The sequence below is a fragment of the Streptopelia decaocto genome (assembly GCF_964273445.1).
Source record: "Streptopelia decaocto genome assembly, chromosome: 8".
In the NCBI taxonomy this organism is placed as follows: domain Eukaryota; kingdom Metazoa; phylum Chordata; class Aves; order Columbiformes; family Columbidae; genus Streptopelia; species Streptopelia decaocto.
The window spans coordinates 19,664,978-19,684,906 of NC_138662.1; the positions used below are offsets into that span (position 1 = coordinate 19,664,978).

The 19,929-nt window shown below is 42.7% G+C and overlaps 1 protein-coding gene across 1 annotated transcript in view; it reads left to right on the plus strand.

Annotated features, from left to right (window-relative positions):
- KBTBD12 (kelch repeat and BTB domain containing 12) overlaps positions 1-19,929 on the plus strand; it is a gene marked incomplete at its 3' end in the record, with an annotated part of 48,864 nt that overhangs the window by 4,842 nt on the left and 24,093 nt on the right. Inside the window, exon 3 of the mRNA XM_082060441.1 lies at positions 17,943-19,077. Coding sequence (XP_081916567.1) covers positions 18,008-19,077 — 1,070 coding nt within the window. The 5' untranslated portion in view covers positions 17,943-18,007. The remainder of the gene's footprint in view (positions 1-17,942; positions 19,078-19,929) is intronic.

Consider the following 19,929-nt stretch of genomic DNA (forward strand, 5'->3'; position numbering starts at 1 on the left):
AGAAAATGTAATTAAAAGGTGCCTGAAAGGAAAAGGTTCTGAGCCGTGAATTTTCATATGCATAAAAATCGGGATAAGACATTATAAATTTTCTCCGGATGGAATTATGGACTTGATTTTGAGAAGTCCATGACCATTCCTTGTCTCATTTCTATTACTAAGGGTGACTGCATAATCTGCTTTACCAACCCAGCATCGTTGTATCAGGGCTCAACAATACAGCCAAAAGAGAAAGCCATTCTGCCGTGGGGAGAGTGCTGCTTTATTTTGGTAGCCAAACTGGAAGCATTGACTGCACAAGAGTTATTATTTTGCCGCCTGGTTTTCTTGCTGCTTTGCAATTGACAGAGCATCATTTATCATGCTTCGCATTCCAATTTTTCTTTGCATGTTTTCCAGCTCATCATAACATAATTATGTTTCTGTTTCTTCCAGCCAGGGGCCGATACTTTCTTTTACTAAGACAAGAGCTGCACTGCACAACCTTGATGAATCCCCATAAGGGTAAAATCTGTCTGTGGTGCTTGTTTCTGCCTTGGCAACCCAAATGTTCAAGCTCTTTTCTTTATGACAAATGCTGTTCTAAAATGCACCCAACCCCGATGCTTTCACAGCATTCCCCCAAATGAGGTTTTCTATCGTAATTTAGACTTGAAATATTAAACATCCTGGCTGGTTTGTAATTTTAAAGGCTTCTTTTGTAATATTTCTTTTTATAGTGTTTATAGGTTCATAAACACTGAGATGTAATTTTCAAGGGCTGTAGTTGCTGATGTGTAATTTATTTTTTGAACTAAGTTGATTTTATGTGTGAGGATCAGCACAATCTGCAGGTCTGCTTTATGGGCCTAAATGGCATTTTAAGGGAGTTTTCCTGGTGAAGATGGATTATTTCCTTACCTGGCCACAGTCGGTCCAGCCACACTGAGGTGTAAAGGTAATTATACCGACCTGGTCTATGCAGCGTATTAACTGCTAGTGATGGAAAATGCCGTAAAAGACACATAGGATTTTTGTTATTACTTACTGGGATATTTTATTTAGCTCTAATTTAGTACTTTCAACCTGAGATTTCAAGGCACTTCAGAAAGGAAGGATAAAATCTTTATTTTACAGGGGGAAATCACCAAAGTAGGGCTTAATACTGGAGGAGAGCTAAAGGCAGAATCCATTCTTAATGCTCCTGATTTTGTTTACCCAGTTATACCATCACTAACTCCCATCTCATGTGGAAATCTGTCCCTCAGAGCACTGTGAACTGGAACATTAACTTTTTCCGTTGTTAAAGAGTAACTAGATTTGCCAGTATAGGGAATATTGTATCCAGAGCCTGGATAACCACATCGTTCAGGGGAAGAATTCCCCTCCGATATTGCTTTCTGTGCCGATCTGGATGTTACTACTGCTGCCACCATCATTTGATGATTGGCTGTATTTATATACATAAAAATTACAACAATTCTGTACACAGAGGCAGGAGTTTTAACTCATATGATCGGTCCTATTTACATCTACATGTATCGCGATCTAAGGAGACTTTGGGATATTTGAGCATGAGAATGTGTGTAGCAACATCTCGGTTCTGTCCATCACGTTGGTTACTGGTGGAATTGGCTCATGAGAAGAGGTTTCCTTGTGTGGTTTCTTCCTTACAACTCCATGGCAAATTCTGGCACAGATATATTTTAGCTTCTTTTTTTTTTTCCTCATTTATCTTTTGTTTCTTTACCCAGTTCACTCACACATATTCAGCGTAAGACGTGCGTTTTCTTTCTGATTCATGCACAGTAATTACTTCCTAACATCTGCCTAACAGATTTTGTAAGAAAAGTAGCTCTGCAAATATTAAGAAGAAAAAAATTAATGTATGAAATCTTTGAAATCTCTATTACTGGGGTTTGTTATCCACAGCTGACTGGATTCATTCCCAGCCAGGAAGCTGGTTCAGCAAAACAGCTGCATTGGTTATTTAACTGGAGGCCTGATTCTGCCCTTGTTCATACTGATGTAAATCAGGAGTCGTACTAGAGAAAATAAAGAATATCCCGAGTGCAAAATGCATGTTGGAGAAAAAGAAGAACAAGAGAATTCTAGCAGATACTCTACTGTCCTGGTATAGGCATTAGGCGGTATCTTCATGTCTTCCAGAAACCTTATAGCAAATACACGGCTCACCCCTATATATATACTGAGATACATATGTATCTCTCCTGTAGATACACTGTGGTAGCACCAAGTGGCCAACACAGTCAAGGCCCAGCTGTGCACAGTGCTGCACCCTGATACCATGAATTCACACGGGACTTATTCTGTACTAAGCACCACATGCGTTACTGTTTGCATCTGGTTCGTAATCGTTCCCTCTCAGTTATTTAATTTTTACATTATCTGCTATAATTTACACACACTGCAGGAAAACACACTCACTGGTTTTCCTCCTGTGCTGAATTAATGTGTGTAATGATTAAGCCCAAAGCACACTTTGAGAAAGGGGATGTCAAATGCGGTGAAAAAGGGGACAGAGCATCCACTGGCGAAGTATTTCCTATATCAGATGGCAGTGCTGCATCTCAGGACAACAAAGGATTGTTACCAGAGCCTCATGTGCTCTGGAGATGGACATCTTCAGTCCTCAAGGCCTTTAGCACCCTTTGTATTTGATCTTATTGTAAATTAGCACCACGTGCTGTTAAAAACATCAAAAGTTATGGTATCTAAGAGTTCAGCCCCCCAGCCCTCATTCTGTTTCTTCCAACACCGGATATCTATTATCTGTGATTCTGTGATCTCTTGGCTATGGTCTGCGATTCTCATGTAGCAAAGGTATCTGTGGTTTTGTTTGAGCTTTGGAGTCAGGAGCATCTGCAGTTGCTGTGGGCTGGTACCATCACTTCAGATTGTTCTTACAGACCTGCTGGTAGGGCTTCCAGAACTCCCGCACGTTGGAACCTTCCAGTTCACAGTACCATGCTGTGACACCATCATATGTTTGTTATTTTTCCCTGTTGACTTTTCCTAGTACATTACTGGATCTTCTCTGAAGTCACCGTAACTTTTCAAATGGAAACCTAAGGTGTGGAGATGTGACACTTTAGGGCACAAGAGGAGATACTCAGCTCCTGGATGGAGATATCGGCATGAAACTCCATCATTCCCAGGCCTTGGGAGGTTTTAAGGAAGAGGACAGAAGAGGGAAGGCTGCAACAGATACCCTGCTGCTGCTTTGAAATGTGAGTGTGAGCGGTTCATTCAGCACAGCACCCTTGGCCATTCATGTCTATCTGATGATCAAATATATTTTTAGTTATCAATCTGAGGTGATTTCTTTTTTTTCACTAGACAATAGCCAACTGTATTGTAAGAGCTGTTGGGAGCGAGCCAGAGAATTTGGCAGCAAGATATGGAACATTTGGGCTTTTGACACTTAGGAACATATGGAAAGAGGTTTGGAAGATTGCCACATGGGGTGTAACTTGGAAGATGCTACATTTCTTCTTTCTTTTTTTTTTTTTTGTGGACAGAAGTAGAAGAAATTTTACTTTATTGAGGGATCCTAATTCCCATTTCCTCTTCTATGATGTACTGCTGCTCTCGAACAACCCACTGCGCTCAGTTACAAGGTTTGAGCAAAATCAGTTGCATCGTCGGAAACTGTAGGTGGGTAATTAAAAGGCTGACAGTATTGCAGATCTCTCCAAGTTTTTACCTCCTAATTTCTGAGATCCTTTGCAGATGAACTCACAAAGCTACAGCCTGGTGGCTCAGATCATGGGGTGAAAGAGGATATCTGGTGCCTGGCCCGAGTCAGGGTGTGTGCCATTTGCCAAGGTCTTTGAGGACAAGGCCCTGCTACGTTGTCCGCTCTTGCTCCCTGTGACCATCTATCTCCCCATCACCTTGACACCCATGGATGGATGGACAGCTCTGGCCATCTGTCTGCCTCTGGGACATGGTTTCATCATTTGGGTTGGGGCTTCAGCACTGTGCTACAAATACCAGCCCCATTTGGGGCAGCAGGGCATGAGAAAGAGAAGCCGCCTCCAGCTCAGCGCTCAGGACCAGACATGTATGAACCAGGATTGACCCCATACCACTTTAGGGACAGATACCTCATGCCCATGATGGGAGAAGTCCACGTCTCTCAGAGTTATTGCCTCCATTTGTCAGAAAAGCGATGGATAGTTTGCTTCATATTTTGTAATTCATGCACCATAACCACTGCATAAGAAGGGGGACTTTTTAATTTAATGCATTTTTGGTGACACAGTTGTGCACCAGGTTGGGGGGCTGCTGAAATTGCAGAATTTATTAGAAAATACAGCCCCATACCCAGCCTGGGTATGAATTCACTATGGGGAACTGGAAAACACACTCAGACCTTGCGGTTTGGTCATAGTCTCGGTGTTTCTTGCCCACAAATTCACTCTGACGTTTTCACTTGCGTTTTCATGTGATGGTTTCTTTCAACATATACAGTCAAATAATGACTAGACAGGGCAAGTTCCTATTACTTCATTGCTAACAACGTGCCGAGGGTCACTCCGGTATTTCTAGGTTATGGAAGGGGTAAGCGAAGGCTGAGGAGGTGACATTCGGGAACAGGACATGGTCGTGGAGGAACTGGTGACCAGAGCAGAGGAAAGTACGTCTCCTCCAAAGGGATTCAAAGACCTGTGGCAGTAGCTCTTGAGGATTGACTGTGCAGCTCAGGAGTGCAAAAAAATAAAGGCAAACCCCAAATCATATTAATGGGATTTATTTTAGAATTAAACTTCTGCCTTTCTGAATAAAACCTGGGAGATTGGCTGAGTCTAGAGCATTTCTTAGCCTTATATCCTGTGGCTGCAGCATTTGTAAGCCAGCTAAAATCTGACTGAGAATGCTTTTAATATTTTGCGTCTTCTCACAGAACATACCCTGAGAAACATTATAGTTATTTCTGCTTTTTGTGGCAATAATGGCCCCAAATTCTGCTATTCTGAGTATGCCCTTCCCTTCCCGAGTTCCTGCTTTGGTCTCACCCTAACACAGTTTATCACTGATTTTCTCAGAGAGATTAGAAAGCACTGAAACTAATGCACAGAATAGCCTTTCCTCAAACCCCATCCAGTTAAATGCTTCTTTGCATCTCCATTCCCATCTCTACTGACCTAAAAGGAGAAAAAATGCTCTTCTATCAGCCCGTTCCTTCTGTCTGATTAACTGGTGGCTATCTCAGGTCTTTGTTTGTGCTATTACAGTTTCATTTCCAAAAAAAAGATGGATGTTGAGCACCTGGATTATGGCATCACTGCAAATACAAAATAAAATCAAAAGGTTTTGGGCTGCGTGTACATGGGAAATCGCCAGATATTTTGTCTAAAAGCATCCGGCAGTGCAATATAACTCAGTAATAACTGCTTCTCGGGGGAACAGGGGGAAACCCCAGAATAAAGACTGTAGGTGCTGTTAGAAGCACTGGTGAGTAGTTAGTTGACTTAGGGGGCTGTCTTTTGCCCTTTCATTTAAAACATGGAAAGACCTACAAATTAAGCAACATCTAGTTCCTAATGTGTGAAACTGCAATTTGCATACATCATGGCAGCTGCTGGGTTGGTCCTTATTACCTCTGCTGGAGTGTTAATTTAGCCACAACTTTCTCATTTATTTAAATGGAAAAGCAGCGGGTGGCTGGCATGCTGCATTATCTGTCAGGAAACCTGGGAATCAGGTTGACAGAGCCAGAAAGAGATTTCAATTCCGAGGGACCACAGGGGTGCTGCCCCCCGAACCGCTGGTCACCGGTGGGCTCAAGATTGCCCTTGGTCTGCTCTAAAGGCCAACACTTATCCTAAGGAAAAGAAGATAGTCAGCGTTGTATTTGGACTGACATGAGAGAACGGATAAGAGGATTAAACTGGAAATATCTCTGCTTTTTCTGTCCCTATGTAGCCTAACTGGCACTGTATATATATGGATATGATAAGCAAAATATCATTATTGGTTCTAACAATATACAAACAGAATAATTGGCATTTGTAGAGCACCTAGGGTGTCCTGTGGTCCGGGGCCACCCTCAGGGCCTGGATGTGCTCCAGCTCTCTGCCCAAGCTGGTGGATGCACGAGGGTCCCCGTGGGCCGTGTCGGGAGGAGGGAGCGATGCTGGTGCCATCGCCACCGCAGCCAGCGGGGAGAGACGCTTCCACAGACGCTGGTACCGCGTGGATGAATGGGGAATTACTCACACGCGGGAGGTAAAGTAAATGTGAGGTACCAGTCCCCACATTAAAAAATAAAATAACCAAACCAAACAACAAAAACACTTAAAAAAAACAACTTTAAAAGCCCCAAAACTAACTGTTACTGCATCCAGCTCTGGGTCCTCCGCACAGCACAGACATGGAGCTGTTGGAGAGGGGCCAGAGGAGCCACAGAAATGATCCGAGGCTGGAGCAGCTCTGCTGGGAGGACAGGCTGAGAGAGTTGGGGTGTTCAGCTGGAGAAGAGAAGCTCTGGGGAGACCTTATTGCACCTTTCAATGCTTAAAAGGGACCGATAAGAAAGATGGGGACAGACTTTTAGCAGGGTCTGTTGAGATAGGACAAGGGGTGATGGTTTTAAACTAAAGGAAGGGAGGTTTAGACTAGATACAAGGAAGAAATTGTTGCCCTGAGGGTGGTGAGAGCCTGGCCCAGGTTGGCCAGAGAGGTGGTGGATGAACCATCCCTGGAGACATCCCAGGCCAGGCTGGACGGGGCTCTGAGCACCCTGAGCTGGTGAAGATGTCCCTGCTCATGGCAGGGGGGGAGCTGGGAAGGTCCCTTCAACCCAAACTGTTCTATGATTCTGTAAAACCAGGTATTTGTTGGTAGAGAACGTGCCGGAACAAAACTGCAGAACCACAGCAAGAGTGCCAGAGGAGATGAGTTTGGTTCAGCACGTTGTGTGCGATGTGTCAGTGGCAGCAAAGAAAAGCCATGTCCTGATACCACCCAGGGTTTAACTGAGCTAAAAATCTCTGCTGAAAATCAGCTATAATTGTGGCTTGTGGGTCTGCTTGTTGAAGCCACGTGTAGCTTCATCTATGGACAATTTGCACACACCCACCCAACAATATAGGTTTTCTGCTTTCGAATGAACTTTAAATGTTGCGTATCTGTTCCCAAAGTCTTTACTCTGAAAAATATACCCTTGGAACTGGTCAGGCCCTTGTGTGAAAAGGAGCTGTATTTCCAATAGATTAACCACTAGCAGTTGAGATTAAGAAGGGTATTTCTATTTTCAAACAATGCCAGAAGGTGCTGTATGAGTCGTGCCATGCAAAAATGTTCTAAAACATTAAATTCAACACATATTTCCTAAACACAGATATATTCCCATCAGACGTGTCTCTTCTGTCTCTGACACCTACTTCTCGCCATTGTTTTAAAATACACTTGTTAAAAGATCACTCGTTTGTTGTATTACTGCAGATATTCTTCCCTTTGCCATTAACTTAGCAAAGTTCAGCGAAAACTTTTGTCTTCGCCCACTTCTCAGCCATTCATTTTTATAATTAAAATCACCATGACAACAGATAATGATATCAGAACGAAAGGATTACGACTTAATTACAGGAAGAAGGTGAAAACAGGGTTGGCTTACAGCAGGGAAAGCTTTTAATACTAGCAAAAAGTATCACTGTGTTACTCCATTTTTGCAATTAATAAAGCGTTGCTGAGAGCTGCTCCGTGCTCATCCCGCTGCAAGATGGGGTGTCCCGGTTAATTCGGTGAATGTAAGAGAAATACTCAGAATTTTGTGAGTGATAACAAGGAATTTGTCTTAAAAGCATTAGTGTTTGTGCGGAAGAGGCTCAGTATAGAAATCAGCTGAAGAAACACACCCATAAATGAAATATGATGATGATTATTATGGTAGCAGAGTGGTTTCATGTAAATAAAATTCATAACATAAACTCTCCATGTTAACCATCACGATACCATGAATTGTTCCATGCAATGGAAAACAAGGCAATTTAGGGGATACGGTCCATTTTTATCACAGCTGTGGCATTTCATCAGTTCCCTGTTCCACCTTGGCTTCTGTGAAAACTATAGGATCAGATTGGATGGTTTTGTTTCTAAGATACAGCTGAAGTTTTAATAAGAACAAGCTGGGAGTTTAGACCATATATATCTTTGTAATCGGATCGATCGAATTTTCTGACACGAATAAACTTTGTTAATTTTGATTTTTTTCATAGCTTTGCTTACAAATGATATAAAATATACTTTTAAAAAAATTATGTACATCCCAATGTTTCCCCTAAAAATAACAAACGGCTGTTAGAAGTTGAACATTCCTGAACACTCCCTCCATGGCTTTTGGAGAAACTTTATAATAAAACCATCAGGCTAAAAATCTATATAAGAAAACGCATTTCATTTTCAGCTTTCTCAGGAGCTATTATGATCAATCAACCAATTAGTACAGCAAGTAAGTAAATTAATGCCATTTAGAAAAGAACATTCCAAAACCGCCTTAATGTCTTCCTCAACTAAAAGTATAGGCTCAACATTAATCAGTTTTATAACCCTAATTTTTGCTTAATCTTTTTTCCATCTTTGCTTAAGTGTATGGAGATATAAATAGTGTATTATGGGCCTTTCTATTCCCCCTTAATGTAGAGTACAAGATGTAAATCAGTGCAGCCCCACTATCCTGGACCAATTTAGTGGATCTGTTACATCAACGCAAACAAGAAGATAGTCAGGCCTTATGCCTGATTAAAATCTCCAGATAACACTCGTATTTGATCAAGAATCCTTATTTTATGCACAACTTCAGCTGTTAGCGATCTAGCAAGGGCAGGAGAGACAACCTGGGGAAATTCCTCTCAGCTGTGGTGAGAGTTGGAGGTGACTTGATAAAGGGTCGATGAGCAGCAGCATCTCCTCTGCTTTGGTACTTACACCTCAGAGGCTGTTGGGAGCCAGGCTGGTCATCTCCTACATTGGAACCGCCCCAGAAACAAGGGGGACATGGAGATGTTCCCAGATGTGTGCCCGTGGTGAGGTCTGTGCGGGACACGTAACTCTTGAGGTGAGCCAGTGACACGAGAGTCCCCAGCTTTTGAGTGGAAGAAGAGTGGCACCACTGCCACTCGGCTCAGTCCTAATGTGCCCTTGTGCGTGACATTAAAGCAGCTCCTCGTCCTAGTCAGGAGCCCAGCATGGGATATTTATAGCTCTGGCACCTCGCTGCTCACCCGAAAGTCTGTGCTGCTCTACGAAATCCGTGTTTCCCCCTCGCAGGCTCTGCTCCCAGCGTCAGGAAAGGTACCTATTCAATCCCTTCCTCCCTCAGAGCGGGGAAGAGGAGGGAGTTGGATGGGCTGGGTTGTTGGGTGTGTGGGAAATCTGTCGTTGAATGTATGTCCTAGGGGACCCATAACGATGCTGGAGAGGTGATAGGGGGTCAGCTGCAAGGTGGCAATGTGGTGGGGAGGCTGTAGGACCCTTGTTTAATATCCCTCAGTGCCAAAATTGAAGCCTTTGAAGTTTTTCCTGCAGCTGCTGCCTAGTTCAAAACAGAAAGGTGGGAGATTAATGACTAAGTTAGGGTGAGAACCCCCAAACAATGTCAGACTTGGGGTCTGTTTGCAGCTATATGGGGCTTGCTGGCGGTGGGAAAATAGAGTCAGCCTGGGGATGAAGAAGTTTTGGTGTCTGAGTTCCATGCACAGGGTGAAGGGAACTCCGCACCCTGTGGACATCTGGGCTTGCTTCCAGCAGGGAAGCTCAGGGAAACTCTTGCTTCTATCACCAAGGTGTCCTTATCATCAAGAGCTGAGTATTTTGAATATGAGGATTCAGTGGGGATTGCATATTTAGATGGTATGGAATACATGTGTTACTGCAGGGGCTGTTTTGGCGGGGGTGCGTTGTTGTTGCCATGGGTTGCTCTGAATTTGCTGTTCCGCGGGTGTGGACCTACCCAGATGTTTGCTTGCTAGTGATTGAAATTGAAACTCGGAAAATTGATGGGGAAGGCTGGGTCTGAGCTGTAGCTCATGGAATGCTGACATCAAGTTATTAGGGTTTACAACTTGCAATTTATTAATTTCACTGCTGAGTGACAGGGGTATTAAAGCTTTTACATACTAGTATTTGCTCACCAAAAGGATATATGCTTCAGAGTTTTATATAAATATTAGCAATTAGAGTTCACAATACTTTCTGTTGTAAAAATGCAAAGAGAGCCTAGTTTGCATCAAGTTATTAAGTTTCTTCTAATTGTGGTACAGTCTAATTTACACTGTATGATGTAATTGTCCCAGAAAGTAAACCTTTCCTATACTCACCACTATATATATAAAGAAATGCAAAAGGAGGAACCTCCAAGACCTTTGCCTGGCTGCTCAAAGAGCTACTGAAAACACTTTAGAAATGTTTTCCTTCTGCTGGCATCTATCATTAGATATGTAAAAAACCTTGTGCATTGTCCTTTTTTAAGTGAGCATTTTGCCATTTCAATACGTAAGAAAATAATCTGCACATGTGAACTGTGAAAGTTCTGTATGTACAGACTTACCTTCTTTTCTCCTCATGTAATTAGTGCACATAATTGGCTCAGAGTGGGATTTGTTTACAGGTGTTTGTGAACAGAGCCACATCCATTTTCTACTTAATTTGTGGGATTCTTTGGCCTGACTTCACTGAGCTTTGAATCACAGTAAGATTAAGGTCAAGTAAAGGTGTATTTGAAAAGGTGGCCCACTGGGTCTTTCCATTTCAGCTGCTTTGATTTGTTTTTTATAATGAATCTATAACAGTTTAAAGAAAAAAAGTATGCCTGGTATTTGCTGAGATAGGATCAATATTAATCCAATCCCACATCTAGGCCTCTGTCTTGGCAGTAAACGGAGCTCAAATTGTCAAATCTTTCCAGAATCATAAACTACCCAAAGGCTTTGAAAACTGATCAAAGCATCTTCAGGTCTCCAATGGTCAAACGTGCTCCCAAAGATGGTTTCTGAAGCTTTGCAGACTGCTTAAAATCCCATGTTAGGTGTCAAGCTTCCCCTAGCCCAAAAAAGCCTTGTTAAGTCCCATTTTATTTTTATTTTAAATTAAGAGCAACCAAATGAGAAAGAAAACAAATAAGCTGTTGATGAAAGGACAGGCTGTGTCTGTCGTAGTCTGGATGGAGATGATGTCGGTCTCTGCTGGCATTGGGATGCTCAGAGCAGCAGGGATGCAGGGATGCGCGCAGGGGACCACAGCACTGACACAACTGTCTACACCTCTAGTAGCATGTTGTAGGTCAGCAGCGCATCTTTCTGCACCGAGAACCTCCTTTTTACAGCATTTGCACGCTGGAACCTGCTAAGAAAGCTCCCAGGAGCACACAGCGAGAGCTGGCCCGTGCTTGGGTATCGGGAGCCCTGAGCCAGCTCCTCCGTGTCGGATGGCACGTGGAAATAAACACGGTGCCACAGGGGCTGAGGGAGAGAAATAATTAAAATCTCTCTCGGAAGAACCATCGTACTTATATAGGCCAATGATGTAAATTTGATTTGTAGTGTTTACGGTTTCCAAACCTCAAAATTCCTCCTTTCCTGCCAGCAATAAATCAGTTCAGATCACCTGAGAGGTTTGTGCTGTGGGGCTGATTGGGGACATCTGTGGGGCTGAGCAAGGAGAGGTCCTTCTCTGGCTTTCATGGGAAGGCGACCATGTCATCTGGCAAATCCTTTAAAACTGTCTAAGCAATTTAAGGCTGAAGTTTTACATTTAAAGGAGTTGCAAGCAATTAAGTTCCTAAATCGTGTAGTGAGCTTAAGTAGGACTTGAATTTTTAAGTTAATTACATGCTTTTGAAAATCTGAAAATCCTAAATCTCTATGTAAAAAGCAATTGACAGAACAGGGAAAACTTCAGGAAAGGTTCCCTGGCTGCTAATAGTTATGGTGGTTCTTGAGGCACATCCAAACCCTGAATGTCTAATTGTCACAGAAAACCGTTTATTAGACACACTTACCTGTGTGCCCTCTCAAACCATATAGGCATAAATTTCCTAAAAAGCATTGCATGTTCTTCCACTTAATGCTCTGCCACAGGTTTGTATGTTTTACCTAGACAGAATGGATGAAATAATTCAAGAAATAATATCTAAGTCAATGGAGGAAAGTGTTCCATGAACCCGTGAGTGACCTTTTCAGCCCCAGACTTGACATTTTTCCCAATCTGACCACCAAGAACTATATTTCAATCTGCTCTTTTCAGCCAGTTGGGTATCTGACTTACATTGATTTAGTCTGTTGATTTCATCACAATTTGTTTCTAATGATATCACGTAGGACCATATCAGTAACTTCACTCAAGACAAAGTATCTAATTTATCCCCTATTATCCCTGAAAAAAGAAGAAAATTAGATTGGATTGTCACAATTTGTTCTTGATAAATAGGTGCTATAGCTGCTTTTATCACCTTATTGCCCTCTAAATTCTTATAATTCAATCATGTAATAATTTCTTTTGGCGTCTTTCCAGGTATGAGAATTAGGATAATAGGAACTATAGATACAGGAACATCTATAACTCCCTGGAAGCTTCCTTTCTATATCTTATTATATCTTTTCCTTGTATCAAGATTAGCGTTATTATTTGCCCTTCTTGAGCACTGCGGGATCTTTTTGCACATTTTAAAATCTTGATCTTAAATGCCAGCACAGCCTTCATAATTAAACCCCGAGATTATAACATTATCATCATCTGGGCGCTGATTTCTGCCTCGCTGTGGCTGTCAGCCAAATGTCATAACGCATACAATTAACAGATTTGCTTCTCGGCTTCCTGATAACAAAGGGAGCACAAATAATTCATAGGCGGAGGCACCGGTGCTTTGATGTGGCTGAACTCTGATCCTTTCAGCACCTGAAGGGAGGCAGGATGAAGGCAGAGCAGCCTCATTAAGGCCAAAAAAAGGAGGAAAAGGGGGGAAAAAGGGAGAAATAATAATGATAATAATAACCAAAAGCAGCAGAGGATACAGGAGGTGCCCCCATGCTGGGTGCTGTGACCTCTGCTGGGCCAGGGCCCACAGCTCCCACCCTCCCACCGCAGCACGGCAAAGAGCAAATTCCTTCCGAATGGGGGAAAAGACAGGAAAAATCTATGTCCCAGACAAAATAACATCTCTAATTACAAGGTAGCTCTTTTTTCTTCCCAGAGGTTAAGGGAAATTCCTGATGAGCCGCTTCCATCTGGTTTACAGTCCCTTTGCGCTGGGGTGGTTCAAAGAGGCTGCAGCGTAACGGAGAATTGAGGACAGCATTTATTTATAGTTTGATAGCCTCATAAAAGCTGGAGAGCTGAGCTCACAGCAGTGCGCTTATTTATGTTTTGAACTGCTCATGCAGCAACCCACTGCCTAGCGAAACGTATGCTGTAGCTCCTGCATAAAATTATATATGACTCTTCATGAGGTTCATGACACAAAGGAAAAAGAGAGTGAAATTAGACTAACAAAACAGCTAATATAAAAATTAAAGTAGCAGCCAGAACAGGAGGAAAATTAACAGCCCAGCTCTGAAATAAAGTAACATCAATTGAAGATTTGCACTTGAATCAATTTTTCACAATAGAAGCAAAAAAAAAAAAAAAATCCCAAAACTCTGAATAAGGCAATAACTCGGATTTCAGCTCCTGGTGACATTACAAAGGATTTGAGCCTTGCACTGGAGGTTTTATAATGACAACCCAGCCCCTGGCACGATCTCAGTATAGTGTCTCACTGCAAATTATATTTGTATCACATTTATCCTTTCTTTTAATATCAATGTACCATCTTTTTGCCTCTGTAACCCAGAGGGGAAAGCAAAGCAGCACCATTTCATTATTACCCTTTAATAGTCTTTCCAGTGATATAAAGAAGATTATTAATATCCTTCCAATGACCTCACCTAAACACCGCTAAAAGCCAAGAGGGGAGCGACAAGTTTGTAGCTAATGCACAGGGATGAATTTCTGAAGTTAATGGAAGAATTTCACCCCTGGGTTTTAATCCTTTTTTTTCTTTTTAACCTTTTAGCTTCAGTTTCCTCAGCTGTAGATGGAGAAAGTTGACTTGCATGCAAGTTGGCAGCACGATTTTATGGAGAGCAGTTCAGTCAGCAGCTTGGTGTGCCGTCAAAGCAAGGAGGTGAAGGTGGCCCATTATTATAGAATCACAGAATCATTTTGGTTGGAAGAGACCCTGAAGATCATAGAGTCCAACTGTTAACCCAACCCTGGCACTGCCCCATGTCCCCGAGAATGTCATCTCCACATCTGTCCAACCCCTCCAGGGATGGTGACTCCGCCACTCTCCTGGGCAGCCTGTTCCAATGCCCCACAGTCCTTTCTAGGAAGAAATTGTTCCTAATATCCAAATTCTGACTTTTTGCATGTGTAAGGTAACCAAGCCCTGAGGTGGGTGAAGAGGAGGTTGGAGGGTTGTAGGTGATCCTGACAGCAAGGTGGAGACGCCAGCCCAAGGATGAGGTGATGGTTGTGTATGTGGCCAACAGGACGAGGGAAATGATTGTCCCCCTGTACTGGGCACTGGTGAGGCTGCAACTTGAATCCTGTGGTCAGTTTTGGGTCCCTTATGACAAGAAAGAAGTTCACCCCCTTGTGAAAGATCTGGAGCACAAGCGTGATGGGAGCAGCTGAGGAACCTGGGGTGTTCAGCTGGAGAACAGGAGCTGAGGGGAGACCTTCTGATCTCTGAACTGCCTGAAAGGAGCTTGGAGCCAGGGGGGGTCGGGCTCTGCTCCCCAGGAACAAGCACCAGGAGCAGAGGAAACGGCCTCAAGTTGCACCAGGGGAGGTTGAGGTTGGATCTGGGAACAATTTCTTCCCCAAAGGGCTGTGGGGCATTGGAACAGGCTGCCCAGGGCAGTGCTGGAGTCACCATCCCTGGAGGGGTTGAACAGAGATGAGTTTCTCAGGGATGTGAGGTAGTGCCAGGAGTGGGGTAATGGTTGTATTTGATTGGTCTCTTCCAACCAAAATGATCCTATGATTCTATGGACCAGCTCCAGGAGAGGGGTGACCACCCCATGAACCACTCCCAAGGTGGATGTAGCTCTGCTGCTGCTACTCTAGGTGAATCTGCTATAGCAGATGGGTTGGACTAGATGATCTCCAGAGGTCCTTTGCAACCTCAACCATTCTGTGATCCTGGGGAGGATGCCCAGGGCCAACCCACCAGAGACCACCCTGCACCTGGTGCAGATGGGCAGTGCCCTTCATCATCTGGGTGGTGGGTGGAGGACTTACCTGTCCCATAATTTGTGCCTAAAGTAGTACATAAATGGCATTAGCTCTGTTGTGCTTTATGATTCCTGTTGTTAATGTCTAAATGATGAAAGAGAGGAGAAAATGGCCGTGAACGTGTTGTGCCAGATATCCTACTTGCTGTTAAATGAACACATAAAATTCCCAAATCTGCTGAACAGTGTAATCAAAGTGTTGAGCCCTTAAGAAAGCTAAATTAACAGTGAAAGAAAACTTAAAGGTGACCAGCAAAGGAAGTAAAATCATAACTCAGTTCTACACGCTGCTTCTTTCTATCTCTACAAAAGCCTGGGAAAGATGATGATGATTAATCATCTCACTTGTTCTTCACATTAAAAATGCACATTTTTTCTATTATGGAAAAGCTGGAGGAAGTGTGAAGATCTGACATCACAAAGGAGAGAGAATTTGATCATTTTGGAGGAAAAACGCTGACTAGTCAGGTTGCTAAACAGGATGAGGTTCTTGTTCGTTATTAACACTTTCATCATGTTGCAGAGTGAACAACCTGGTTGAAGACACTATAGCTCACCTGTGTTAAGATACATGTGCTTATAATACATGATCCATGAGATATGGTGTGGTTCCTCTATCAAAAAGCAGTGCAGATAGAATATTACAAGGTGATAAAATAGTGCAAGGGGAAAACAAACTGGCTATCTAAGTATAATGTAGGATTAAAACAATGAACATTTTCTATCTCGTAAAAGGCTCTATTGACTGTAAAGACTGCTCCAGATGCAGTTGATGCAGGACTAAGACATATGTTTTCTCATTTTCATTTCAATGTAGCCAGGGGAAAAAAAGTCTACATTTCAGAAATACCATCACTTTATTTTTTTTGTACTAAACTTACTGCCTTTGATTTTTTTAAAAGTGCCTTAAGAGCTCAGAGCTTGGCCCACATTCAGGCTATGAAATTAATGTTTTGTCTTCCGACTCCGTTTTTTAAAATCTGGTAATAATCCAGATTTGTTTCTCAGATATGTTGCTTCTAGTTCCAGATTTGGAATATGGACAGAATTGAAAAAATCAAGGAAATGCTCGTCTTCAAGCAGGCCTGCCTTTTAATTTAGCACTCAAAGTGAGGAATCTCTGTAATTTGCTAAAACAGAATGATTGTTTCCAAAAACAACTGAACAGCTAAAAGAGAAGGTCTGAGATGGATTATATAGCTGTAGGTTTCCTTTAAACCTGGGAAATAACCATAATATTTAAAGAAATGCATTTCCAGAACTGTCTCATTACTACATTAGAGACAAAAGCTGTGTTACGGGCTGGTACCCCTCAAGCGATGGTAAATGTCCTTCTCCCATTGACAGCTCTAGCACTGCACCTCACATTCTGCAGCTTGCTGAGCGGGAAGCCTGAGGGGTTCAGTAAAGGACCCCCCAAAAAATAATTAACAGAAATGGGGCCATGAAGTTCCTTCTGTTTTCTCTAGTAAATAAAAATAGATGGAGTATGTGAATAATTACAACTTCATTAAAAATCCCATTTGAGCTTACAGTAAGTGGAACCAAAACTCTGGGAATCTGCACTTAAACATCCCGCTGAGGAGCGGGAGGAAAGCTGGTCCCTATTTACTAATCCTTTACTTATCCCCAAGCAAACCAGTAGCAACACTGTAGAAACCAGTGACTTACGCTTTGGAGTGAAAGAGTAAAGAATCTAGAGAACTGGAATGAGTTGCTTCTTCCCAGTTCCACCACCGCACATTGGGGTGGAAGGTGTCTCTGCCCACATTGTCTTGGAGAGAAATCCTGGTAAAGTGGGGCACGACAGGGCAGAGACAAATCCATTGGTACAGCAAAGGGGCAGCAGCTTCTGGATGGTTTTGCAAGGGTGTAAGCACAGGGCTTTTGAATAAAAACTGTTCTGCAAACTGGTGGCCAAGCCTGGTGGTAAGGCAGAGCATTAAACATCCACACGTCCACTTATGTCTCTGTAAATCCAATTAAATGGGTTGTACCAATGGCTTTATTTCCCACCCACTTTGCAGGGGTGTAGATCACTGTAAAAACTAAAGGGAGAAGTCAGCCTAATGTGGTTCCATTTATCTAGTCTTTAAAACCCTTTTCTGAAGTCTCTGCTTAGGCAAAACTCCCAGTTTGAGAGGAGCTGTGAGCACTGAGAAGACACCACTCCCTTCCAGCCGTCTCACCTAAGGGGCTGTTGAAAATATTACTTCCAGCATCTAAGCAGTGGATTAATGTCCTTCAAGTGCACGTGAGAGCCAAAAGTTGAACAGCCAGGGGACTAAGGGCCTGATCTGGAGTTTACTGAAGTCAGTGGAAATCTTCCCCTTGATTTTAATAGGCTATGGGTCAGGATCGGGGAAAGGATGGAGAAGGCAGCAGGAGAACACTGTTTTGAAGGGAAGCCTGTAATTTTCTTTAAATAATCGCAAAACTTGTCTGTGAGGTTATTGAATATTGAAGATCGTTTGAAGTATTGATTATTTTTTTTTTGTCTTGGAGACCTTGAGCCGGAGACCTCACCATAATTTTACGTAGTTTTTGTGCATTACTGATTTATATCACACCCTACACAATGACTATCTTTTGATATTAACAGCAATATTCATTTGTGCAATACTTTGTTCTTACTGGACGATGTTATGCTTCTACCTCTAGAAACATTCCTGATGAAGACCTTGAACTCTGAGGAGATTTAAAACCAGGACAATTGGAGATCAACCATGGATCGTAAGGCTGAGGAGAAAAGAAGGCAACGCCATAGCTTGACGTTATTGGAACAAGTAAAGAGGATGAAAGAATCTACGGAGATCATTGATGTTGTGCTGGTTGCGGAAGGTGAGAAATTCCCCTGCCATAAGGTGGTGCTGGCTGCCTTCAGTCCCTATTTCAGAGCCATGTTTACCTGCGGGTTGGTTGAATGCACACAGAGAGAGGTGGTGCTGTACGACATCCCCGCGGAGAGCGTGTCGGTGATACTCGACTACATGTACAGCGCGGATTTGCACCTCACTAATCAGAATGTACAGACTGTGGCGCTTGCTGCCTATTTCATGCAGATGGAAGATGTTTTCAGTGTGTGTCAGAAGTACATGATGGACCACATGGATGCTTCCAACTGTGTGGGCATCTACCAGTTTGCAAACCACATCAGTGCAGAAGATTTATCGGATCAAGCGCGGAAATACTTGTATCAGCATTTTGCTGAGGTGAGCTTACAGGAAGAAATATTAGAGATTGAATTCCAGCAGCTGTTGACTCTCATAAAATCAGATGACCTGAATATTTCCAGGGAGGAGAGCATTCTGGACCTTGTCATTCGATGGGTCAAGCACAGCAGAAAGTCCCGTGCAGAGCACCTCATTGAGCTCCTGAAGCAAGTGAGACTGGTGCTTGTCAGCCCTTCCTTTCTGGTGGAAGCCCGGAAAAGAAACACGATGATCCTGTGCAATTCGGAATGCAACGATCTGTTTGAGGAAGCGCTGAAAACCATCAGGCTATCGAGCCAACCTTCTCTCAGCCTGCGGTACGGCATGGAGACCACCGATCTCTTACTCTGCATCGGCAACAATTCTCTCGGCATTAGGTCCAGACATGCGAGCTATGCAGACGCCAGTTTTTGTTACGCTCCGGCAACAAAAAAGACTTATTTCATTCCCTCTCCAAAGTATGGAGAGGGCTTAGGATGTGTTTGCACTGGTGTTGTCACTGAGAATAATGATATTATTGTGGCAGGAGAGGCAAGTGCTGTCAAAATGTCCAGACAAAAGACCAGGAACATCGAAATTTATAGGTGTGTACCCTCTGTCGGGAAAAATCCCTAATTATTTAAAAATTTTAAGTCCAAATAATGTTTCTGGGGATGAAAGACGACCATTAGGCAAAGCGTTCTTTACTTGAAAGTTTTCCCAGAGATTTCAATTACTCTAATCAATTTGTCACAATTTATGGCACAACAAATTACAGACATACAACCAAATCCTGATGCCTTTTCTCCTGAAAGGGGGAGGATTTGCTGTAGTGGCATCTCTGTGTAAATGAGCATGATTAGATCCTACATCGCTGGGTGTGGATTTGATATTCTGCTTACTCAAATCTCAACATTTTCATAGGATGCTCTTTTCTAGGTGATGAGCAGGGGGACATGAGTCAAGCAAATGACCCGAGGAGTCCAGTAAGACAGAGATAACACGCTTCTCTTTTAATGTTGATAATAATACTTCAGAGATTAAAGGATAATGATCGATAGCTTTAAGTCCTTATTCTGTGTTTTATTCCTGGCTTTTTCAGATGCACATATTTTAAAGAAAACCAGACATTTTCTGGATTAAAGACAACATTTTAAAATGGTGACAGCATTTTCAAATAGATGCCTAAATTTAGGGAATTAAACCCATACTGGGCCCTTGTTTTCACCAGGATTCCTTACCTTAATTAGGATCTAATATATTTGGAAGGATGCCTAAATTTAAAATTGCTCATACTAAAAATGCTCAATATTGAAAAAAAATGGGGCTCAACCTCATAACGTCTCTGTGAAGGAGAAAAGCTCCACTTGTCATTGTATTATTGTGTGAATAAATGCTGACGAGGAAGGGGGTAACATTTCCAAACAAGCTGATGATGTAGATGAGGTTCTCAGGGA